Below are 26577 nucleotides of genomic sequence, written 5' to 3'. Positions count from 1 at the left end.
CCAAGATATGTCTTCTTCTCTTTCTATTCAAATTCACATGTTTTCCTTGCCTCCTCTCTGTAGGAAGTTTTCGAAGTCCATCAGGTTCCTTGGACACTTCTTTGTCCCTGAGATTTTGTCCCTTCTGAACTCTGGCTTTCTCCTGCAACTTTCACCAATATCCTCTGCTCTCCTGGGCCTACTGTAGTCTCTTACTACAAACAGCTTGACCTCAGTACAGCTGAATACCCAAACTTTCACAAACAAGTAATAGAAACAACTTTTATATCTAAAATTGCTCTTCTCATGTATTTCTTCCCATCTACATCTGTCTGGGGTAACACTTCCATATGGACATTTAACATCAAAGATAAACAAGACTTTAACCAGCAGTTTATCCAAATAAGGTTGGGAAAATTCTCTATATGAGGCTGTTAAACACCAATCCAATTGTGTTTGCCTCTTATACAGTTTTCTTTCACTGAGCTTGAATCCCCGTCCCTGTTTTCTCTTTGATCACAGAAAGATTTTTGTCAAAGCTAGTTATGATAAAAAAAAAAAAAAAAGTTAAATGGTATTTTCTTTTTTTTTTTTTTTAATATTTTTATTACATATTTTCCTCAATTACATTTCCAATGCTATCCCACAAGTCCCCCATAGCGCCCCCCACTTCCCTACCCACCCATTCCCATTCTTTTGGCCCTGGCATTCCCCTATATTGGGGCATATAAAGTTTGCAAGTCCAATGGGCCTCTCTTTCCATTGATGGCTGACTAGGCCATCTTTCGATACATATGCAGCTAGAGACAAGAGCTCCGGGGTTCTAGTTAGTACATCATGTTGTTCCAACAATAGGGTTGCAGATCCCTTTAGCTCCTTGGGTACTTACTCTAGCTTCTCCATTGGGAGCCCTGTGATACATCCAATAGCTGACTGTGAACATCCACTCCTGTGTTTGCTAGGCCCCGGCATCGTCTCACAAGAGACAGCTATATTTGGGTCCTTTCAGCAAAATCTTGCTAGTGTATGCAATGGTGTCAGCGTTTAGAAGTTGATTATGGGATGGATCCCTGGGTACGGCAGTCTCTAAATGGTCCATCCTTTCATCACAGCTACGAACTTTGTCTCTGTAACTCCTTCCCTGGGTGTTTTGTTCCCAATTCTGAGAAGGTGCACAGTGTCCACACTTTGGTCTTCATTCTTCTTGAGTTTCATGCGTTTAGCAAATTGTATCTTAAATCTTGGGTATCCTAAGTTTTGGGCTAATATCCACTTATCAGTGAATACATATTGTGTGAGTTCTTTTGTGATTGTGTTACTTCACTCAAGATGATGCCCTCCAGGTCCATCCATTTGGCTAGGAATTTCATAAATTCATTCTTTTTAATAGCTGAGTAGTACTCCATTGTGTAAATGTACCATAATTTCTGTATCCATTCCTCTGTTGAGGGACATCTGGGTTCTTTCCAGCTTCTGGCTATTATAAATAGGGCTGCTATGAACATAGTGGAACATGTGTCCTTTTTTGGGTGCGGGCAATAAAGGACAAAACTATTACTAATGCCCCACTGAACTGTACCATGAGTCCTGGCAATAGACAATATATAGAAGTGGAAAGAGGTTTATGCAGGGGAATAGAAAATCTTCTGTGTGTTGAAATTTAGACAACCATGATTCAATTTTGTTGTTCTTGAGTTTTAATATAATCCTAACACATACTGATGTCTGTTTTCTTTTTTTGAGGAATTGAAGAATGAAACTGATTTTCTTCATAATAAAACAACAACAAAAACATATTCATTCCTTAAATTAAGAACAAGAGAAACATCATCTGTATTGATTGAACCATAGTTTATGATTAAATTTCTAGAGACATATAATGAGTATTCCACTGGAAACTTTGGGTGGAACTGAAAGAACCTAGTGGGGAAACCCCCACTCAACTCCCGATTCGGCGTGCACCCAAGAATCACGAACAGAACACAACACCTTGATGTAACAACACGAGGTATTTTAATGGCAGAGCTCCGGGTCAAAATGTATCTCACACAGGAGACAGTGGATTCGACCACAAGGCTTGGAAGCTAGGGGTTTTTATAGAAAAGGAGTGGGGCTGGGGGAGGAATTGGCGCAGTTTCACATGATTGGTCCATTTAAACATCAGCAGCCTGTTAACATTTAACTTAGGTCAGAGGGGTGGGAGATAGGGTGGCAATGGGCCTGCCCGGGCATGTCCTGGTCTGTTCTGCTATGTTCTCAGCCCCAGGTTTCTTTTTTTTTTTTTTTTTTTTTTTTGGTTTTTTGAGACAGGGTTTCTCTGTGTAGCCCTGGCTGTCCTGGAACTCACTTTGTAGACCAGGCTGGCCTCCAACTCAGAAATCCGCCTGCCTCTGCCTCCCGAGTGCTGGGATTAAAGGCGTGCGCCACCACGCCCGGCTCCAGCCCCAGGTTTCAAAGCTCACAAACAACTCTTTGGGCTATTTGACATACATTACATGAATCACAGGTCTCAAGTTTTATTTCCTTTCAGAACTTTGTAGCAAAGCCCACACTGCTTGCCATCAGTAATGGTCTAGGTATATTTTCTTGTGTGTTGAGAGGGAAGAAGAAGTACAAAAGAAAATGGAGTCAGAGACGGGACTTTATAAAAGTTATGTGTGTGTGTCTCTGTGTGTGTGTGTGTCTGTGTAGCTGTGTGGCTGTGTATGTATGTATCTATGTGTTTTACATATTGATTAGGTGGCATTTCATCAATCTAGTCATATATAAATATAAAATTGTATAGAGTTACAAATCTGAGAACTTAAAATATTTTCCAGTGAGAGCCTAGATAATTGTTTTTTAAAACAATGATCATATGAATATATATCATATATTTACAAATATTTCCATATACATACATACATACATACATACATGCATACATACATACATACATACATAGGATTCAGTGTTAAAAATATACACCTAGTGTTTCAGAATCTAGAGACACGGTCTTTTAAATATAGGTTATAATAAAGTCTTTTGATGGGTGTTAATCCAATATACTTCCTATCCTTATAAGGACAGATTAGCAAAAAGACATATATACAGGGAAACTGTAAGGATGACAATAAGAAAATATAAGCATCTGCAAACCACACGGAAAAGTCTAAGAATAATTTATCACTGCACTCTTTTTGGTTTTAGAAATCAAGCATCTAGACATATAAAGAATAAGTTTTTGCATAAACCAGATTCTGTACACTTTCTTGTTATGAGAGTCCTACAAAACTACTACAATCACTTCAGCATATTAGTAACTGTCTGTATGTGGAATATTTGTAAGCACATTTTTTTTTTAAGAAACAAAGACATTACTCATCTCTAGATATGTAAATATATAGAAAATTGAATGTAATCAATATTTAATTAAAATGAACATTTAAGAACTGCATTATACAAATAATGATACTTTAGAATAAAAATGAATGCAATTTAATGTTCTTCAAACCCAAATATTGGAGTGGTGATAAATGGATCATTATGTAAATTGATTACTTTTCATGTTTGGAGATGTAAATTTGAATCCCTAGAATGCATGCAAAGCCAAGGTTGACAAGATGCATTTAATATCTCAGTATTTCTATGCTGAGATGAGTTGTAGAGATTTAGCTGGCCTATAATATTCAAGGTAATTGAATTGGTAACCTGGTATATGAAGGGACAAATGACAATGATTTTATGTATGAAAAATTAAAGACCAGTTTAAAAAATACAGCAAAAACTGAAAACTTGTTTTTAAGAACTTACTTGCTTTTAAGAACTTATAGCATAAGAAACACAGAAAAACTATTTAAGTTTTTAATTCAATGTTTAATAAGATTTTTTTTCTCAAAACTCTTTTCATTGCCTCTTTTACATCTTTGTTTCTCAGACTGTAGATGATGAGGTTGAGCATGGGAATCCCAATGGTATAAAATATTGATGCGATCATGTCATGCTCCAGGGAATAGTTGGAACTAGGTCTTACATACATGAAGAGGATTGTGCCATAAAAAATGGACACAGCAATGAGGTGAGATCCACATGTAGAGAAGACTTTTCTTCTCCCTTCAGCTGAATTCATCTTCAGGATTGACAACAGGATAAAAGCATAGGAGACCAGCACAATCAGGATGGTGACTAGCTCAATGAAACTCACAAAGAAGAAGAGCAAGAGCTCGTTTACATAAGTTTCTGAGCAAGAAATAGCAAGTAAAGGTGGTATATCACAGAATATGTGTTTGACTTCATTGGACCGACAGAAAGACAGGCTGAAAGTGGCCACTGTGTGGATAATAGCATGTACAATTCCACCAGCATAGGAAGCAATTATAAGTGGTAAATAAACTCGAGGAGACATGCTCACTGCATACAGAAGTGGGTCATGAATGGCTACATATCGGTCATATGCCATTGCTGCCAAAAGAAAGCATTCTGTGGTTCCAAATGTAACAGCAAGAAACATCTGTGTTGCACAACCATGAAATGAAATGATTTTGCTTTTAGACATAAAGCCTACTAGCATATTTGGGGTGATATCTGAAGAATAGCAGGCATCTACAGAAGATAACACACTGAGAAAACAGTACATAGGGTTGTGGAGCTGAGAATCTCCAACAACTAAAATAATAAGTCATACATTTCCTATCAGAGTAAAAAGGTAAATTGCTAGGAAGAGGAAAAAGAGAATGATCTGAAGTTCATTGTTGTCTGTGAGCCCCTTGAGAACAAAGAACGTAGCTTCTGTGATGTTCCTCATGTTGGAATCTCATGAAAGAATGTTGAAGATACGCAGGCTATGGTGCATAGTACTATGATAACAACAGATATTATGTAAGTGAATAAAATTAGACTAATTTATATACACCAATCAGTAGTCTAGGAGAAAATAGCTGTATCATATATGTACATAGTATAATCATATATGCCACTTAAATACAATGAAAAAGAGATACTACTGCTTAATATTGTGGAGTTAGATACCCTACTTAAAATGTTGTGTTTGTCCAACACAATCAACATGAAAATTTCAATGGAATTCTTTACAGAAGAATTATTAGAATGAAACACTACAGAATTAATTGGAGATCAAAAGGATATTTCTGAACAATACAAAATGGCCTTCTAGAAAATAATTGTAAAGCTATCTCAATATGTAATGTACCACAAAACCCTAAGATCAAAGTCAGTGTCTACCAGTATAAAACTTCTATGTATAATGTGGAATGGAAAGAAACAGAAGTAAACATGCAGAGGTATAACACTGTAACCTTGTTGCAAAGACTACAAAACAAATATTAGAAACAATCTTCTTCAATATGTTGAGATAGGAAAATGGTGGTGATGTGTAGAAGAATGAAATTAGACACCAATCTTAAACTATGCTCCAAAACAATTCTAAGTATATCAATTATCATAAAGTTAAGATTGGCTTACTGAAAATGCTTGAGGAAAATACAGGAGAAGAACATTCTGAAAACACCTGTAAATACAGGCAAGAATATAAGAATATTCTAAAAAGAACTCCAGATGCATAGAATATAATCCCTCAAACTGACAATAAAAATTGCAAGAGATTAAATAGCTCTATCCGGCAAAGAAAATAATCATTATAATAAAAACTGTCTGTGTCACCTCAAAACTAATTTTTTTTCATATTTATCACACAAGAGATTTTGATATCTACCATAATGAAATTCCAGTGAATCAATCCTTCTACACATATGGGCCAAATAATTGAACAGATAATTCTAAAAAAAAAAAAAAAAAAAAAAAGAAGAAAGAAGGAAGGAAGGAAGAATTTTCAAAATAATTGAAGCAACATTCAACATTTTTAGGAAAAAGGAACAATTAAAGTGATTTGAGATTATTTCTCAAAAACAATCAAATACCTATCAATTAGAAAAAAGTGAGAGTAGGCACTGGAAAAAAGAAAAATACTTAATTGTCTAGTGAGTGTGAAAATACATTTAACCACATTGAAAATTCATATGATATTTTGTAAAAAAAAAAAATTAAATAAATTTGGACAGAAACAATTCTTCCACTCCTCTACATATTCCTCAAGTTCTCAAGTTTGACCATAGAGAAAATTGCACATCCATGTTTTTTGCTAAATTGTTCACAAATGATAAGTGGAACAAGCCCAGATATCCATTATCATGTGAATGTGTAGAAGAAATGTGCAAAAACAAAGTTAAAATTGTACTGTACATAACTAAAACTGAAATCGTGGGGAAGAAATGGATGAAGATGGGGATAATTTTTAAAGAATATGAAATAGAATTTGCAAAAGAACACTCACATTTGTTCTCATATGCAGAACTTGGATTTAAATTGTGTGTGTGCCTGTGTGTGTGTGTGTGTGTGTGTGCATACTTGTGTTTGGTGGGGGATGTTTCTGCCTAGAAAATAATACAAGTAACAAGACAACATCAAGGAAGAATATTGAGATAACAGAAAACCCATCAAGAGACAATTGCATAAAATTTATTTGGAAATCTATGAAATATATCAATGATGTATCCCTAAGAAAGGATAGGTACTGAGATTTACAGAGTCTGGATAAATTACATCTTAACATACATGTAAAATTCAAAATAAAGGATATCTTTGATATGACTTTGCCCAGAATTTTGAACTAAAGAAGCTTAAATCGATGAGGTATAAGCATCCTTTTAAAAGAAATCATAGAGAATGCTATAAAATTAAGTATTCAGTAATCAAAGGAAACTACCAGGCTGAATATAATACTTTAGATCACTTCAAAGGGATATCTATCTTGAGATTTGAATATAGAACATGGAAATTTAAAATGTGTGTTCTTTTTAAATTGTGAACACAAGCCATGTATGACATTAAAAGTGAGGTTTTATTTTTTCTTAAAATTTGTTTCTCTATTAAAATACAATGACATCTGAATCAGTAAGGTAAGTGATGGTTGATGGTCAAGTAAGACTACTACATGCAGGAGTACATTTTCAAAGAAGGTCCTATGACATACCACATAAACCAGCAAATCAAGATAAATATGGAATGATTTTTTTCTAGTAGTATATGCTAATTTAGAAAGTATCCAATATTAGATCACAAAAAATAAGTATTAAATTTATATTATACAATATATGTGACTAGAGACCCAAGCCAAATATTTAATTCTTCAGCTATACAAAATATTTTTGATTACTAATATTTGTTCCAATATTATTTTATCAGGATTATATCTAAAATATTTTGAATTGTATATTTTAATAAATTATATTTTTTCTTTATTTCTAGATTGAGAATTTGTGAAGTATTGAGTTACTATCTCATCCATAGTTAGATACAGATATCCACCACACAGTTCATTACATTAGCATGAGTTCACTTTCTTTTCAATTAATAAAATTGTAAAAACTATGCTATTGGGAATAATAATCGGAAGTAAATAGGGAACAAAATGATAACAGCAATAAGTAGAAAACAAAAGTGGATTCTATATAATAAGACTATTGATATCTTATTCTGCCAAAGTACTAGTCCCCTTGACAGGATATGGATTGAGTGTATCCTTTCCATCTATTGTGGTAATTATTGTTAATTCTTTGAAATGTTTGTTTTCTTTGGGAGAATAAGAATACATACTATTAAATTTGGAACATTTCTATATACTCAAATGCATAAATCAATACTTGTTTTTATGTTTTCTAGGAAGAATTTATTTTCAACATTTTAATGAAATTTAATATATATCAGGTATGGGTAAATATATTTTATTCATCTAAGTAATAATCAGTAATTAGTAGATTTTACACTATATACAATTAGCAAAACTGAGGTACAAAAATTTATGGTCCAATGTTATAGTCACAGTAAAAGTTCTGCAAGTTAACTAAAATTTATCTTACCTGTAAAGCCAAGAAATTCATGTTTATTCATTCAAACAATATAGTAAATGTAGAATGTTTATATCTACTCAATCAAATTTTCATGAATCCCCAAGAGATTAGCCCAGGGGAATATACACCAATTAACAACTGGTTCAAAATAGCAACATAATGAATATTTCATCATAAAAGAATTAGTATCTTAGAAAACACATTACAGGACAATATTCATCAAATGAATTAAGTTTTTAGTGTGCCATTTTGAATTATAACACAGAAACACTCTTTTAAATTGTTTAATTATTAGTGAGAAAATAATCAGAGATGGCAAATATTATGACATGTTTTGAAATTTTGTTATAAATTTCACTTCCCTGACTTAATTTCCTTTCTCTGGTAATACAAGATGTTAAATGTTTCAATTGATTGGTAATTATAGTATATAATTATAGTATAACGATATGAAAAGTACCTTTTTTTGAGTATCTAATGAGTGGTTTCATGAGTTTTTGACATGTCATACTTTTCCTCAATGGAAATTTTAACCTAAATTCTTTAAATTAAGTCAAGTACAAATATTAATTTTAATAGATTATTAATACTTACATAACTACAATATTTAAAAAGACAAAGCATAAAATTCACACTTTGTTAGTTATATAATTCTTTGTTAGTTATTAATTATGACTACCATCAATTTTCATGAATAAAATCACATATTATGTAATATATAATTTTTACAAACAAATAGGCATAAAGAACACTAGGACAACTAAGAAAACATAGCTGACCAAACAAATGGATGTGTAGAAATGTGACAGAGAAATTTGATGTTGATAAATATAATGGGACGAAGCTCTTTCCCTCTTACTCAATATTCTAGATGCTTTTTACAATATTGAAATTGAAAAGGTAGAGAATATAAGGTTCTCATTTTGTGAATGAGCAGTAACAAATCTAATACAGTTTGGCATGGTCTTATATTCTATGTTTGTAGTCTAAGAAATTGCAAGGATAAGTCAATAAAACTGCATTCTTGAGAATAGTCTAGGCTATATTGGAACACCACACTCAAAATCTTGTACAATCTTGAGGTAGTGTAATTATTAACTCTTCAGTTAAATATCATGATTCAAAAGCAAATCTCAATAAACTGAAGCAGCAAGTACCATTAATAACATAAAAAATGAGAAAATGAAAATATGTAATACTGTCACAAGGTTGAACATATTATTAATAGACTGAATAGTGCATCTCTACAAAGAGGTCAATATTGAGCCAAAGCTTAGCAACTTGTCAGCACATAAAACAGAGAATAATTCATAAGAACCTTTATTTAAGGATGAGCACACAGCAAAGATAACACATGAGCAAAGAATGTCCTTCATATAAAGTATTATTCTACTAGTTAAAAGGACAAATAAGAAATTAAAATTTAGTATAAAATTGAATGGAAATGACTCGTATCTGGCAAAATGGTATTCTTTACTAATGAACTTCTAATATTGTTTTAAAACAGTTGAAAATCAAAAGTGAAAAAATTTCCCATAACAAACCCAGTAAGAAAGTACAGTTAAATGGTTGTGAACCATGTTCAAGTTCCAATCATCCTAGTATGATTCAGTATAAATTAATCAATAAGTATACTGCATAAAACATAGGAAAAAAAATAACAGACAAAACTCACATAGGAATCTTAATGGGTGCCAAACAAATGATTGATAAATTAAGCATTTATTCACTGAATAAAAGACAAATGTGATATAGAAAGAATGTCTTCATAAGGATGTCTGTTTTCTTCGTAACAGCTAACTTAGGGCAAGAAATAGTGCTGAAGGCCTTGTATAATTTGAGATAATTCAAATACGCCCACCTTCATCATTTTTATTCCAAATAATACTAGAAGCTGTACACAGTAGTCATGAAAGAAAATGAAAGAAAACACACCAAAAGGAAACAAGAAAATGTCAACATTTTTTCACAATTGGCAGAACCTTGCAGATAGGAAGACTTAAAATCTCAATCCAATAAAGGGATTTTAGAAAGGTCCAAAATACAAAAGAAGTCAACACAGATCAATAACTTAGCTATATATTATTAGTGTCAAATCAACAAATAGAGATCACAAAAAATGTCCTATTCATAACTGCTCCCCAAAATGGTAAGACTTTTATTCACATAAAGTAACTATTTGATGTGATGATGGATGTATATTACATTGAACAAGAAAAAAAGATATTATTTTAGTGTACCTTAAATCTGCTATTAATAGTATGTGTTTTTATGACATTGAGAGGTAGAGAGATTTCAAGGATGTCTTTTAATGTCATGGGATAATATTTAATGTATGAGTTAATGAGCATAAAAAAAGTCTAAACAGCCCCAACTTAGATCCTAAGCAAAGATAAGTAGGAATCAAATGAATTGTCTAAAATCAAACATTCAAAGAAATGTCTTGAATATTATGAGCCAAAATATAGTCCAAGAAATAACATAGTTTAGGAATGTCTGTTGTGCCCTCCTCAATGACTGTATTAAATCATTTTCCCCTGATCATGCATTAATTTCCCTACATCTTTGAGATTTGGTGCTCTTGGTGTATATTAGAGTCTCTCTTTTTACATTTTGAATCCCTTAGTGAACTATTCGATCATGCTTACATAAGCTCATGTGTTCTTTTTTCTCAAATGGGATTTCTGTATAGATTCTTTTACTTAGCTTTCAACTGGCTTTGATGTTTATTTCTTGTTGCAATTCAAGATTTATTGGATGATTTAACAGCAGTCCTTTATCAAACTTGTGTCTTCGACATATCTGATATTCTGAGTTTTTATTTATTTTAACAACTACATTTTCCAGCAGTATTTTAAAGAGAGCTTTATAATTTTATAGATTGGTACAAGGTAGTCCCAATATTTGAAATGACCTAATAGACATAAAATAAATAAATGCCAATAAATTGTACCAATCACTAATAATAAGAAAATGTATATATTGCCTCAAATTTCTTGTTAAATGTCATCATGTTCATGGATTTATATCTTAATGATTCAAGTGAGTATGGAAATGCTTCTGTTAAATTTCAATATGCTGTATCTTTTTTTTGTCAGTTATTTTTTATTAATCATTCTATTTTTTTTACTGTCAAATGATATCCCACTTCCAGGTTGCCCTTCTACGGGACCCATATCTCACAATCTCCCTCTCCTTTGATGCAGAAAAAGTATTTAACAAAATACAACACAGCTTCATGTTAAAAGTACTGGAGAGATATCTGAAGAAATATATTAATAAAAGCAAAATAGCAATAAATGCAAGAGACTGCAGACCAACAGTCAATATAAAATTAAATGGAGAGATACTTGAAGCAATATCACTAAAATTGGGGATAATACAGGATACCCACCCTCCCCATATCTATTCAGTGTGGTACTCGAAGTGCTAGCTGGAACAATAAAACAACAAAAGGAGATTAAGGGTATACAAATTGGCAAAGAAGAAATAAAGTTATCACTATTTGAAGACAATATGATAGTATACATAAGTGACGCCAAAAACTATACCAAAGAAATTCTTAAGCTGATGAATAACTTCAGTAATGTAGCCAGATATAAAAGTCACTCAAATAAATCAGTAGCTTTCCTTTATACAAATGATAAACAGACTGAGAAAGAAATTAGGGGGAAAAAAACTCTCTTCACAATAGCCACAAATAATATAAAATATCTTGGGGGGTAGCTCTAACCAAACATATGAAAGATCTGTACAACACTAACTTCAAGTTTTTCAATAAAGAAATAGAAGAAGATCTCAGAAAATGGGGAGATAACCTATGCTCATGAATTGGCAGAATTAACATGGTAAATATGGCTATCCTACCAAAGGAAAACTACAGAATCAGTGCAATCCCCATCGGAATCCCAACACAATTCTTCAAAGACGTGGAAAGACCAATTCTCAAACTCATATGAAAAGGCAAAAAACCCAGAATAGCAAAAACAATACTTAACAATAAAAGAATGGCTGGGGAAATCACCATCCCTGAACTCAAGTTCTACTACAGAGCAATAGTGATAAAAAATGCATGGTATTGGTACAGAGACAGACATATTCATCAATGGACTAGAATGAGTATGTAGAATTAAAACCACACAGTTACTGACACTTGTTTATTGATAAAGAAGCTAAACATAAGCAATGGAATAAAGAAAGTATCTTCAACAAATGGTGCTGGTCTAACTGGCTGTCCATATGTAGAAAGATAAAAATAGACCCATATTTGTCACCTTGCACAAAGCTCAAGTGAAAGTGGATCAAAGACCTCAACATAAAACCAGATCCACTCGGTCTAATAGAAGAGAAAGTGGGAAAGAGCCTTGAACTCATTGGCAAGGGGGAAAATGTCCTAAACATAACTGTAATGGCTCATGTTCTAAGATAAAGAGTTGATAAATGGGACCTCATGAAACTGGAAAGCTTCTGTAAGACAAGAGACATAGCCAATAAAACATATAAACAACCTACAGACTGGAAAAAAATGTTCACTAACCCCACATCTGATAGAGGGCTAACATACAAAATATATAAAGAACTCAAGAAGTTAACCACCAAAAAAATCAAACAACCCAATCAAAAAATGGGGTATAGAACTAAACAGAATTCACAACTGAGGAATTCGAATGGCTGAGAAACACCTAAAGAAATGTTCAAAGTCCTTAGTGATCAGAGAAATGTAAATCAAAATGACCCTAAGATTCCACCTTACAGTAATCAGAATGGCTAAGATCAAAACCTCAGCACATGTTGTCAAGGATGTGGAGAAAGAGGAACACTCCTCTACTGCTAGCAGGACAGCAAACTGGTACAACCACTGCAAATCAATCTGGAAGTTCCTCAGGAAATTGGAAATAGATTTACCTGAAGACCTGGCAATACCACTCTTGAGAATATACTAAAAAGATGTCACACCATACCACAGTGTCACTTGCTCCACTATGTTCATAGCAGCTTTTTTTGTGATAGCCAGAAGCTGAAAACAACCCAGATGTCCCACGACAGAACAATGGATACAGAAAATGTGGTTCATTTACACAATGGAATACTACTCAACTATTAAGAATGAGGTCATCCTGAGTTGTGCAGGTAAATGGATGAAACTAGAAAATATCATCCTAAGTGAAGTAACTCAAACACAAAAGGACATGCATATAATATACTCACTAATAAGTGGATATTAGCCAAAAAAGAAAAAGAAAAAGAAAAAAGATAAAGCCCACAGAACTCAAAAAGGGCACCAAGATGAGGGTCCCAAGGGAGTATGCCTGATTCCTACTAGGGAGGGAGAAGAAACCAACCACAAAGGGGAAGAGATGGACATGGGAGGGAAAGGAGATGGGGGCGTGGAGAGGAGAACCTTATCTGGTATTGGGTGGGAGAAAGGGGCAGAAATCCCTTAGGCCCAGAACAAAGAAGGGAAACACTCAACCTCGGGAGGTAGGAGGTTGCGAGGACCCTCTAGAATGTACCAGAGACATGGGAGGTGAGTGACTGTTAGGACTCCAAGAGAGGCACCTTAGATGAAATGCCCTATATTGGGGAGATGGAACTTGAAGAGCCTACCTCCAGCAGAAAGACTGGGCATCAAGTGAGGGATGGGGTTGCCATCCCACAGTCAAATTTCTGAACCATAATTGTTCCTGTCTGAGAGAAATGCAGGGATAGAAATGGGTGTGATCCTGCTCAAGGGGATGTCCCAAGAGCTGACACTATTACCGAGGCTATGGAGCACTCACAAAAATGTATCATGACTACCCTCCAAAAGACCCAACAAGCAGCTGAATCAGATGCAGATATTTGCACCCAACCACTGGTCAGACACTGCTGAGCCCTGTGGTTGAATTAGGGGAAAGTTGAAAGAAGCTGAAGAGGAGGGCAACCCTGTTGGAGGACCAGCAGTCTCAAATAACTTTGACCCCAGAGCGTTCATAGACTGGAACACCAACCCAGCAACATACACCAGCTGATTTCAGGCCCTCAATACACATACAGCAGAGGACTGCTGGGTCTGGGTTTAGTAAGAGAAGCACCTAACCCTTAAGAGACTTTAGGACCCAGGAAGTTTTGAGGTCTGATAGGGTGGGAGTGGGGATTAGGAACATCCTCCTGGAGACAGGGAACAGGGAGGAGGTATGGATATGAAACAGCCAGAGGGTGGACAGGGAGGGGAATAAAATCTGAAGTTTAAAATAAATAAATTAACTAATTAAAAATATTTTCCTATTCATAACATTTCTTTTATTTTCATTTTTTTCTCTTTTCAATTAGATATTTTTGTTATTTACATTTCAAATATCTTCTTTCCTAGTTTCCTCTCCAAAAATCCCCAACCCCTCCCTCCTCCCTCTGCTCCCCAACACACTCACTCCCCTTTCCTGGCCCTGGCATTCCTCTATACTAGGGCATAGAACCCTCACAAGACTAAGGGCATCTCCACCCATTGATGGCTGAATAGGCCATCCTCTGCTACAAACGCAGTTATAGACATGAGTCCCACTATATGTTTTTTGATTGGTGGTTTAGTCCCAGGGAGCTCTGAGGGTACTGTTTAGTTAATATTGTTGGTCCCCTATAGGGCTGCAAAACCCGTCAGCTCCTTGTGTACTTTCTCTAGCTCCTTCATTGGGGGCCCTGTGCTCAGTCCAATGGATGGATGTGAGTCCCCACTTCTGTGTTTCTCATGTACTGGCAGAGACTCTCAGGAGACACTGCTATATCAGGCTCATTTCAGCAATATCTTGTTGGCATCTGCAATAGTGTCTAGGTTTGGACTTTTGGGATAGCATTTGAAATGTAAATGAAGAAAATATCTAATTAAAAAAAAGAAAAGAACGGATCAATTCGCATTCTTCTACTTCTACTTCGCATATTCAACTTCTGAGATCTTCGATTTCTTTCTTCAGAGACTTGAAGTTCTTGACATACAGATCTTTCACTTCCTTAGTTAGAGTCACACCAAGGTATTTTATATTATTTGTGACTATTGTTATGGGTATTGTTTCTCTAATTTCTTTCTCAGCCTGTTTATCCTTTGAGTATAGGAAGGCCACTGATTAGTTTGAGTTAACTTTATATCCAGCCACTTTGCTAAAGTTATTTATCAGGTTTAGGAGTTCTCTGGTGGATTTTTTGGGGGTCATTTAATTATGCTATCATACCATCTGCAATTAGTAATATTTTTACTTCTTCCTTTCCAATTTCTATCCCTTTGACCTCCTTTTGTTGTCTAATTGCTCTGGCTAGGACTTCGAGTACTCTATTGAATAGGTAGGGAGAGAGAGACAGTTATTGCTATAAACTTTCCTCTTAGCTCTGCTTTAATTGTGTCTCATAGATTTGTGTATGTTACTTCTTAATTTTCACTGAATTCTAGAAAGTCTTTAATTTCTTACTTTATTTCTCCCCTGACTCAGAGATCATTGAGTAGAAAGTTATTCAGTTTCCATGAGTGTATAGGCTTTCTGTGTTTCTGTTCTTGTTGAAATCTAGCTTTAGTAGATGGTGGTCTGATAAGATACAAGGCATCATTTCCATTTTCTTGTATCCGGTGAGGCTTACTCTGTGAATACGTATGTGTTCTATCTTGGAGAAGAGTACATGAGGTTCTGAGAAGAAGGTATATTCTTCTGTGTTTGGGTAGAATATTCCACAGATGTCTGTTAGATCCATTTGGTTCACAATGTCAGTTTCATTTCTTTGTTTAATTTTAGTCTGGATGACCTATCAGTTGGTGAGATTTAGTTATTTTAATCTTCCACTATTAATGTGTGAGATTCTTTTACAAATGTGGGTGCTTTTAATTAGTGGCATAGATATTCAGAATTGAGATATCATCTTGATATGTTTTTCCTTTGATGAATATGATGCGTCCTTCAATGACACTTTTGATTCATTTTGGTTGAAATTCTATTTTATTACATATGAGAATAGCTACTCCAGAGTGCTTCTTGGGTCTGTTTGTTTGGAAAATTTTTTCTAGCCTTTTTGTTAGAGGTAATGTCTATCTTTATTCCTGAGGTGTGTTTCTTATATGAAGCAGTATGATCTAGTTTTAACATCTATTCTGTGAGCCTGTGTCTTTTTATTGGAAAATTATTTCATTGAGTTTGAGAGATATTAATGACTAGTGATTGCTATTTCTTGTTATATTGATGTTAGTATTATTAGTGTGTGTGTGTGTGTGTGTGTGTATTTCTGTGTTCCTCACTTTTTTTCTGACACGGAATTACTTATTTCCTGTGTTTGCTTGGATGTAGGTATCCTCCTTGAGTAGAGTTTTTCTTCTAGTACATTCTGTAGGGGTAGATTTGTGATAGATATTGTTTGAATTTGGATTTGTCTTGAAATATTTTGTGTTTTTCATCTATGGCAGTTGAGAATTTTGCTGGATATAGTATTCTTGGTTGTTATCAGTTGTCTTCTTTAAGTGTTGCAAGATATCTGTCCAGGCATTTCTAGCTCTTAGAGTCTCTGTTCAGAAATCTGACATAATTCTGATGGGTCAACTTTTGAATGTTACCTGGCTTTTTGTTCGTCATACTTTTTATGTCCTTTCTTTGTTCTGCATATTTGTGTTTTGATTATTATGTGTGTGGATGATTTTCTTTTCTGGTCCAGTCGAATTTGTGTTCTATAAGCTTCTTGTATGTTTATAGGCTTCTCTTTCTTTAGTTTGGGGAAGTTTTCTTCTATGATTCTTTTGAAAATATTTTCTGCTCTTTGAAGGACTCTCTACCTTCTACTCCTATTCTTAGGTTATGCCTTTTTATAATATTCCAGATTTTCTGGATGTTTTGTGTCAAGAATTTTGTAGATTTAACATTTTTTAACTGATGTATCAATTTCTCCTATTGCTTCTTCTAAGCCTGAAAATTTCTTGCATCTTTTCCATTCTGTTGTTGTTGCTTGCATCTTTTTCTTTTGTTTTGTTTTGTTTTTCCTGTTCTCTTTCCTAGGTTTACATTCTCCAAGATTTACTTGGTTTGAGTTTTCTTTATTGCTTCTATTTCTACTTTTATTGCTTCTATTTCTACTTTCAGGTCCTGTAGAGTTTTGTTTATTTTCTTCTCCTGCTAAATTGTATTTTCTTGTACATCTTTTCTTTATTTAGCTAATTTCTTTATTTATTTTTCAAATTTTATCACCTTTCCTCATTCACCTTATCCCATTTCCCCTCCCCCTGTTCACTAACCCAGCCATTCCTGCTTCCCTGTTCTGCCATTCCCCTACTTTGAGGTCCTTCACAAGTCCAAAGACCTCTCTTTTCATTGATTTCCTAAAGCCATCCTCTGCTACATATATGGCTCGAGCTATGGGTCCCTTCATGTGTACTCTTTGGTTGATGGTTTAGTCCCTGGGAGCCCTGGGGATTCTGGTTGGTTCACTTTGTTGTTACTCCTATGGAGCTGCAAAACCCTTCAGCTCCTTGGGTTCTGTCTCTAGCTCCTCCACTGGACACCCTGTGCTCAGTCCAATAAATGGCTGCTTACATTCACCTCTGTATTTGCCAAGCACTGGCAGAGCCTCTCAGGAGAAAGCTATATCAGGCCCCTGTCAGCAAGCAATTGTTGGTGTCCATAATAGTGTCTGTGTTTGGTAACTGTATATGGATGGATCTCCAGGTGGGACAGTCACTGGATGGCCTTTCCTTCAGTTTCTGTTCCATACATAGTCTCTGTATCTCCTCCCGTGGGTATTTTGACCCCCCTTCTAAGAAGGACCGAAGTATCCACACTGTGGTCTTCCTTCTTCTTGAGCTTCATGTGGTCTGTGAATTGTATTTTCAGTATTCCAAACTTCTGGGCTCATATCCACTTATCAGTGAGTGCATACCATATGTGTTCTTTTGTGATTGGGTTACCTCACTCAAGATGATATTTTCTAGTTCCATCCATTTGCCTAAAAACTTCGTGAATTCGTCGTTTTTAATAGCTGAGTAGTATTCCATTGTGAAAATGTACAACATTTTCTGTATCCATTCTTCTCTTGAAGGACATCTGGGTTCTTTCCAGCTTTTGGCTATTATAAATAAGGCTACTATGAACATAGTGGAGCATGTGTCCTTACTATATGTTGGAGCATCTTTTGAGTCTCTGTCCAGGATTGGTATAGCTGGGTCCTCAGGTCTTATGGGATGTATTTGTTTCCTTTTTAAAGACCTTTACCTGTTTGATTGTGTTTTCCTGTATTTCTTTAAGGAATTTATCCATTTCTTCTATAATGGCCTCTATCATATGTACAAGATTTGGATTAAGGTCATTTTTTTTGTTTTTTGTTTTTTTGGTTGTTTGCTTGTTTTTTTTTTTTTTTTTTTTTTTTTTTCAAGACAGGGTTTCTCTGTATAGCCCTGGCTGTCCTGGAACTCACTTTGTAGACCAGGCTGGCCTTGAACTCAGAAATCTGCCTGCCTCTGCCTCCCAAGTGCTGGGATTAAAGGCATGCACCACCACCGCCCGGCTTAAGGTCATTTTCTTGAGATCCATTTATATTAGGACATCCAGAGATAGCTGCAGTATGGTAGCTGTGCTCTGAAATTGTCAGATTTCCCTGTTTTTTTTTTTTGTTGTTGTTGTTGTTGTTTGTTTTGTTTTTATTTTTTATTGTGTTCTTTGTAGCACCTTCAGCCATCTGCCAGGTTATAGTTCATGGATGTTCCTGTTGTAGAAGGGATTGGGAAAGGGCCTAATCTTAATGATTCAGTGTAGCAGGTCTCTAATGGGTATCTTTTTTCTGTAGAGTTCTGGATCAGTGTTTCTGACGAAAACAGGATGAGAAATGGTAGGAAAATTGAGGTCAGTAGGGAATAACAGGGAACTCAGGGTAGCTGGGGATGACCCAGTAGATTCGCAAGAGAGGGAAGATGAGTATGGGAAAATCTAACCTTCCTGCTTCTGACCTTAATGACAGTTCTTTATCTGACAGTTTTTATCTGCAGTGATTATGTCTGATCATGTGCTCATTATTGAGTGTATATATATGTGCGTGTGTGTATATATATATATGTGTGTGTGTGTGTGTATCATGTGCTCATTATTGAGTGTATGTATGTATATATATATATATTCTTATATATTTCTCAAAATATATAGGAATATAACTATATGTGTTATATTATATATATACTTATATATGAGTTACAATTCTACATATAACTATATTGCATTCTGAAGCAAGAAAAGAAAATATTTAAAATTGTATTTTATTTTTAACATCATACAGTTTATTATTTATAGTAATAATTATATTTATATGTAAATTATAAATAAATACTTTGTTATAGTACATATTCATGATTATATATCTTATTTGTAACTATCCCGTTATTACCTCTACCATATTATTTTCAGTTAGAATAAATCTATCTTGCATACTATTGGAAGTTTTGACATATTTATTTTTAAGTAAGCTTAACTGTTGAAAGTATATTTAATTTAGCAATACTATAATTTTATGAGATCTCAATAGGTAATTTCTCTAGAATATTTAGGTAAAAGGGAGACATTTTCAAGAGAAGGAAACTGAATTTTAGTTATGTTTTCTAAGCACATAATTAGTATTGGAGTTGTACCTCTTTTCTGTTATATTAATTTCTTGGTCTTATGTACATATGCTCCCTTTTTTGAGAAATAATTTAACACCCATCACTTTACATCATGTTCACTCCCAAATTATTCATTTGCTTGTTGTAGAAAAACCTAAATCACCTGGGTATTTTTCTATCCTGAGAGAATCAACATGTTCTCTCCCTGGGGCATCCTGTATCGTTCAAGAAATTTTCAAAGGGCTGGCATAAGAAGGAAAATATACAATTTTCACAGGTTGCCATATGTGACTGAAGCAATCATTTTCAGTGTAAGAGGAAAATCTATCATATACAAAATACTTAGAAACTCTGAATTTTAAATTATACTACATGCTTTAACATGCAAGTTTTCTTTAATTTTTAAAATTCTGTAGTATCATTTTACTTTTGAGAGTATACTATAATTACATTATTTCTTTTTCCCATTTCCTCCATACATACCCTCCCATATATCTATCCCTGCTCTCCTTCAATTTCATGACATCTTTTTCACTAATTGTTATTCTATGCATATGTATGTACATATATATTCCTAACTCAGTCATGTAATGTTAATTGTATTTATGTTTTTATAGCTGATTCTTTTGCACTGTGTAAACAAGAGCGATGGTATTTCCAAGGAAAGAGTGTATCAGTTAACTTTATATCTAATTTGGTGATAAGATTCTAATTAAAAAATTGTGTACTGGAATTGAAGCATATGTCTCCTATGGAGACTTACTGTGTCTTAATTTGGCCACATATTTGTTGATTTGAAATCTGTTTTTACTTCCACAAGAAAAGTTAGGTTATGAGAAGTAAAATTGAGGGCTATATTTCAAATTAGGAAAAATTATGAAATGCATAGAACTTTTAAAGACTGAAAACCAAAACTGTTTTGTGTTCTCTGGAAATTTTGTTGTTATTAAGTGGTTTTTTTTTTAAATGTTAATAGTTCAATAGAACCATTCATTCTTTTCATTGAATTTTCTTATATAAATTACCTACTTCATAAAACGAATCAGATATGTAATTCTGTGTTCATTTCAGGACTTAATGAATCCTAAGTATTGATACATCACAAAAAGTCCACAACAAATCCCCTGAAACTAGCACAATAGAGATGCCTTGTAAATTGTTAAATGGAATAGTTGATTCTCAGTTCTAAATTCAATAAAAGTATGTTGAGTCATTTAAAGGCTGTCAGATTGACTGTAAAAGAAAGCACACACACACACAGACACACACACACACACACACACACACACACACACACACACACACAAATTCTATCAACCCTTCTAGTATTGGGATAAAGAAGGACCTGAAGTTACTTTTTTCTTCATGTCATCAATGTGTTTCTGATACTACTGGAGTATATGTATGTTGGGACAAAGTTGATTTATTTCATATCTTTTTCCATACTGATCATTATTTGTTAAAATATTAGGTCTATATATTTTTAACTTTGTAATTTCTCTCTATTAAAGTCAATTAGATAAAATTATTATCAATCCAATTTTATCTGTATGATATAGAAATGTTTATGTTGTGAGAATGTGTGATAAAATATTTAAATGATACATTTAATTTTGGCTACAGGGATTCTTATCAGATACATAATGAGAATTAGATAATTGGTTCTGTATAATTTGGTGTTGAATGGAATATATTGCCAAATTTCTAAAACATCTTTGCTTTAAAAACAGAAGTGTGAGAAAGTGAATAATTTACCAGAAAAAAATATTATCCCATGAGTGCATTGAATTGATCTTAAAATCCATAACCTTTAGGAACCAAAACTAAAATATACTGAAATTGTAACCAAATCCAGTTATTACCTGATTTTAAGCAGATGTAGATTAACAATATATTTGTAAGATGATTAAAACCTTTGAGACTGCTATTTAGTATTTATAATCTCACTGAATTTTTTTGAGATATGCATATATACATATATAAATCTTATTATATATCAAGATATATATATATATATATATAAATATAACCCATTAATCCCTCAATACTATGAGATAAAAGTCCTTTATTCTTTAGTACTAAATGGAATATAAATTCATTTTTCATATTCCTCTTTATTCATGCTTTGCCTTATATTTTTAGTAAATTTCATAAAAAAACAGTCTGCAATAAGTTACTGCTAAGATTGAGCAAGGTATAATGTTAGCAATAAGTTTAGTCAATATTACTTATATTTATTTATATTTACCAATACTTATGTTAATATAAAAGAAACATGTTTTCTTAGCTTATCATGTCCAAAAATTATACACCTGACATTTAAACACAGAAATTTAATTCAAAATATGGTGTTTCTAAATCCTTACAATCGTCCTTTATCAGGTATCTGAAGGTCACATTTGGCTATGTATTCTTCTATGTGTGTATAAGTCAACATCTGCCTCAGGAAGAGTTTAAATGGTGGACCATCTACTGTCACTTTATTCAGTTAGACCTATCTTACTTATATTATGTTTCTGATAAATTGTAGTGAACATTTCCACATGTAGCCTAGGGTTTTTTTAAGTAGAACATGAGGAATGGAAAAAATGGCAATGAAAATTACTTAACTGAAATTCATTTTTAGGTTGTTTGTTAAACATGTTATTTTCTTATATGCTTTGTGTATGTTAATGCATATTCTTTTAAATAATTAATTAAAATATTTAAATTTTAATTGAAGCTATTATATTTGTGTATATTTATGAAAATTGTGCTGGTTTTCTTTATACATACCTGGGAGTTTTGGATATTTTGTATTTTAGACTTCAGTGTAAGAACTTAATGAATTTTTGTATGTTTAGCCCCACTGTTGACTCTAAAAGAAAATGATGACTTATATAAGTATATTTTTTAATACAAAAACAAGTATTTCTTTCTTTTAGAATAATCTAATTGCTGAACAGGTTATAATTGGAAGTCTCAATGCAAGAATTACCATGTGTTTCATAGTGAATATAAATCAGTAAGTCACAGATGACTTAGCCAAGCCTAATGTAGAGAGGCTGTTCATAAATTCAATATGTTGATTTGTCTGAAATCCTGAAGAGAAAGCAACAGCATCGGTAAAGATCTGTTTTAATGATTCTAGACATTGAAACCAGGATTTGTTCACATTAGGTAAGCAGGATACATTAACAGGACCTCGTAATGAACACTTGCTGTGGCTTTCATTAAATCTGATATTTAAGTTTCATACACAGAAGCTGCTTCCCTGGTCTAGGATTTTGTCAGAATTTCCAGTTACTGCATATTTTCAGTTTATATCATAACATTATTTTGAAAAATATTTCCATGATGATTAATACTGACTGTTACTAAAAGATATTTAGCTTATAGTAAATTTATCAATTCCGTAGAACTACTACTAAGAAAATAACCACAAATTATTTATGAAACTACTGGGTCTCATATTAAATCCAAAGATATGTGTTTTGTTTTTTCTGGACAGTATCTCTTTTTGACCTTGAGAGTTTTGCACATTGTTATGTAGACCAAGCCAATCTTATTAAACACACAGAGGAGAATCATAGATTTATCATTAAAGACATGAGCCACCATACCTGACCCAAAGATAGATTTTTTTATATGCACACATCCTTGCCTTGTGAAATCTCCCATATTATAAGTTATATTGTTTTAAAAATAAAGGAAAAAAAGTCACCAAAGGTTAAAAAAGAATAGGTAAGTGGCAATTTCATTTCAAGAAAGAAAAGTGAAAAACTAAAATACATTTGAAAAGGTATTTGCTTTCTTTAATTTTATTTTTCGTTTTCAAAAGGCTCACCTGCCCCTTTATGATTTTTTTCTGTTCCTCACACATAATCATGAGTTAATGAGATGAGAAATTGTCAAAAGAAAAGCAGCCCTGAGTGAGTTTGATATCTAAGACTAGTTTACTCCACGTTCTATTATTTCTTAACCACCAACTGATGCTCATTCAATTTTTCTCTGTTAAACTCTAATGATCTAATGATCACTGTCTATATATGATTCAGACACTGAGGAAATTTATTAGATGGATGCTGTGTATAACATATGATATATCTATATCGTCATATTGATAATTGTGAACACAATGTAACATGAAAAAAGTGATGAAAAATTAGCAGAGAATAGTGAGCATTCTCAAGATTAAATTTGCTGATTCTAAGAGTGAAAAGCACAGCAAAAATGAAAAATTGATTTTTTTAAATTAATTTTTATATCAATAATGCATCTTCTTATTTTCAACTTCTTTATTACAGCTGAAGCCTCCAAGGAGAAAGTATTCATTATGAGTTTCTAAAACACAAGCCCAAGGATGTGATAGTGGACAGAGTTCTCAAAAGGCATTGATTGATTTATACAGTGTAAGAGTCAGAAATGTCGATACATTCACCAGGTTACGCTGTCCGAAGAATTCCAGTGAACAATGTGACAGACATCACCATGTTTATACTAACAGGCTTCACCGATGATGCTGACCTGCAAGTCTTGTTATTTCTTTTGTTTTTTGTGATTTATCTTTTTACTGTCATAGGCAACTTAGGACTTATTTGGCTTGTCATTGGAGATTCTCGGCTTCACAATCCAATGTATTATTTTTTAAGTGTTTTATCATTCCTAGATGCCTGTTATTCCACAGTTGTCACTCCGAAGATGTTGGTCAATTTTCTTTCAAATGATAAATCTATTTCATACGCTGGCTGTGTAACAGAGATGTTTCTCTTTGTTACGTTTGGAACCACAGAATGCTTCCTGTTAGCAGCAATGGCTTATGATCGCTTTGTAGCTATCTACAATCCACTTCTGTATGCAGTGAAAATGTCATCTAGAGTCTACATACCTCTCATTATAGCTTGTTATTCAGGTGGAATTATGCATGCTACTATACATACAGTGGCTACCTTTAGCCTTTCTTTCTGTGCATCCAATGAGATTAGGCATGTCTTCTGTGATATTCCTCCATTGCTTGCAATTTCTTGTTCAAATACAAATATAAACCAACTTCTGCTCTTCTATTGTGTAGGCTCCATTGAGATTATCACCATCCTCATTGTCCTGGTCTCTTACAGTTTCATACTCTTTGCAATTCTTAAAATGAATTCTGCTGAAGGGAGGAGAAAAATATTTTCTACATGTGGTTCTCACCTTACAGGAGTGTCCATTTATCATGGGACAATTCTTTTCATGTATGTGAGACCCAGTTCCAACTATGCCTTGGAACATGACATGATTGTGTCCACATTTTATACCATTGTGATTCCCATGCTGAATCCCATCATCTACAGTCTGAGAAACAAAGATGTAAAAGAGGCAATGAAAAAGATTTTTGAGAGAAATTTCTTCATGAACAAAGTGCATTTTAAATTATAATAACACTAAAAATAATGTCCATTGTAAATCTGTATTTTACAAAGAAAAGCATTCCAGAGTTTTGTTAATAGTGGCCATGTTCCAAAATGTTAGAGCTAACTTGTTAATACTACCTTAGTTACTGTTTCTCAAAAATAGCAATGAGGACTATCACTTATAGCTATGGATGGTTTCAAGCACAGGTATATTAGAAATACTGTGGATGTATGTGTTGTTGTCATTAAATTATCTAAATTTTCAATAGAATTCATGTCTTCAGGTGTCTATTCTTTATAATTTTGTCATATTAGTTGTAATAAGTCCTCTTCATCCTATCTAAATTTAGTATGTCATGCTCTGGTTCCCTGGCTATAATGCAATTGCTCAATTTCTCTTAACATACTACTAACAAAGTAATTACCTCTGGTGGTTTTAGACATGGTCAACTTAAGTGATAGATTCTTTTCTCTCTTTTTTTAGTTTTCTTCCTTCCTTCCTTCCTTCCTTCCTTCCTTCCTTCCTTCCTTCCTTCCTTCCTTCCTTCCTCCCTCCCTCCCTCCCTCCCTCCCTCCCTCCCTCCCTCCCTCCCTCCCTCCTTCTCTTCTTTCTTTCTTTCTTTCTTTCTTTCTTTCTTTCTTTCTTTCTTTCTTTCTTTTGCAGCTATTTGTTTGTTAAGACAAGGTGTCTATATATCCTCAACTGCTCTAGAAATCACTTTTTAAAATGAGGCACTCCTCCAACTCACAGAGATCTGCCCACCTCTGCCTCTGAGTGGTTGAATTAAAATGTAAGGCATAGATTTTCAAATTCATTTTTCAAAGGTATAAATTTCAGTGTTCTATAAAAGAAATACAATAAGAATAAATCTACATGGATCTAAAGTAAACACACTGATATAATATGCATATTGAATACTTTAAGAAGAGTCTATAGTGGTGAATTTCCATACTTTTTTTCAAAGCTTTTTCAACCACCTGGTCAACACAATCTCTGCTCCTTTAAACATTCTTATTCATTATTTCCCCTTCTTACAGATATCAAAGTTTATAAAAACTCACCACTAACCATCATTGACAAGAGGTAATTTTATAAAAAGTAATGTCTTTAAAGCCAACCACAGCTGGGCGTGGTGGCGCACGCCTTTAATCCCAGCACTCGGGAGGCAGAGGCAGGCGGATTTCTGAGTTCGAGGCCAGCCTGGTCTACAAAGTGAGCTCCAGGACAGCCAGAGCTATAAAGAGAAACCCTGTCTTGAAAAACCAAAAAAAAAAAAAAAAAAGCCAACCACTATTATTTTTCATATTAAGGCATGTGGCATGAGTAGAATGGAATAAAGAATTTTCCTACTTCAGAAATAAAATTGATATCTCTATCTTATCATATATTGCCAGTATTCCAGAGTTCTTTTTTTTAGCATTGTATAACAATGTATCAAAATATACACTTCATTAAATTTTTGGAGAAGATTTATTTGACCATTTTATTCATTTACATTTCAAATGATGTCCCCCTTCCTGGTTACTCCTCCACCAACCTCTATCTCTTCCCTCCTACCTCTTCCCCTTTGCCTCTCTGAGGGTGTGCCTCCACCCTTTCACCTACTCCCACTTCACCCCTCTAGCATCCCCCTAAGCTGTGGCCTCAAGCCTCCCCTCTCTGCTATTTATTTGGAGTCCTGGATCCCTCCATGTAAATTTTTTAGTTGGTAATTTAGTTCCTGGGAGCTCTATGTAG

General features: G+C 33.8%; 2 protein-coding genes across 2 annotated transcripts; one reads left to right on the top strand and one right to left on the bottom strand.

Annotated features, from left to right (window-relative positions):
- Window positions 1-3814: 3814 nt before the first annotated feature.
- On the bottom strand, window positions 3815-4762 carry LOC110290185 (olfactory receptor 5T18). Its single transcript, XM_021156680.2, has one exon. The coding sequence runs from the start codon at window positions 4592-4594 to the stop codon at window positions 3815-3817; it is 780 nt and encodes a 259-aa protein (XP_021012339.2). The 5' UTR covers window positions 4595-4762.
- A 19109-nt stretch (window positions 4763-23871) lies between these two features.
- Window positions 23872-24864, top strand: LOC110290114 (olfactory receptor 5T9). The gene has a single exon (XM_021156598.2). It carries the CDS (start codon window positions 23872-23874, stop codon window positions 24862-24864), a length of 993 nt encoding a protein of 330 aa, XP_021012257.1.
- Window positions 24865-26577: the final 1713 nt, after the last annotated feature.

This window comes from Mus caroli, unplaced genomic scaffold, assembly GCF_978045245.1.
Source record: "Mus caroli unplaced genomic scaffold, Mus_caroli_1 scaffold_2, whole genome shotgun sequence".
In the NCBI taxonomy this organism is placed as follows: Eukaryota; Metazoa; Chordata; class Mammalia; order Rodentia; family Muridae; genus Mus; species Mus caroli.
Note: the sequence above shows the minus strand (reverse complement) of the source record. Positions and strands in the feature narration are given on the sequence as shown.

Coding starts and splice junctions, on each gene's coding strand:
- LOC110290185 (XM_021156680.2), bottom strand. CDS start 4,594: ATGTACTGTTTTCTCAGTGTGTTATCTTCTGTAGATGCCTGCTATTCT.
- LOC110290114 (XM_021156598.2), top strand. CDS start 23,872: ATGTCGATACATTCACCAGGTTACGCTGTCCGAAGAATTCCAGTGAAC.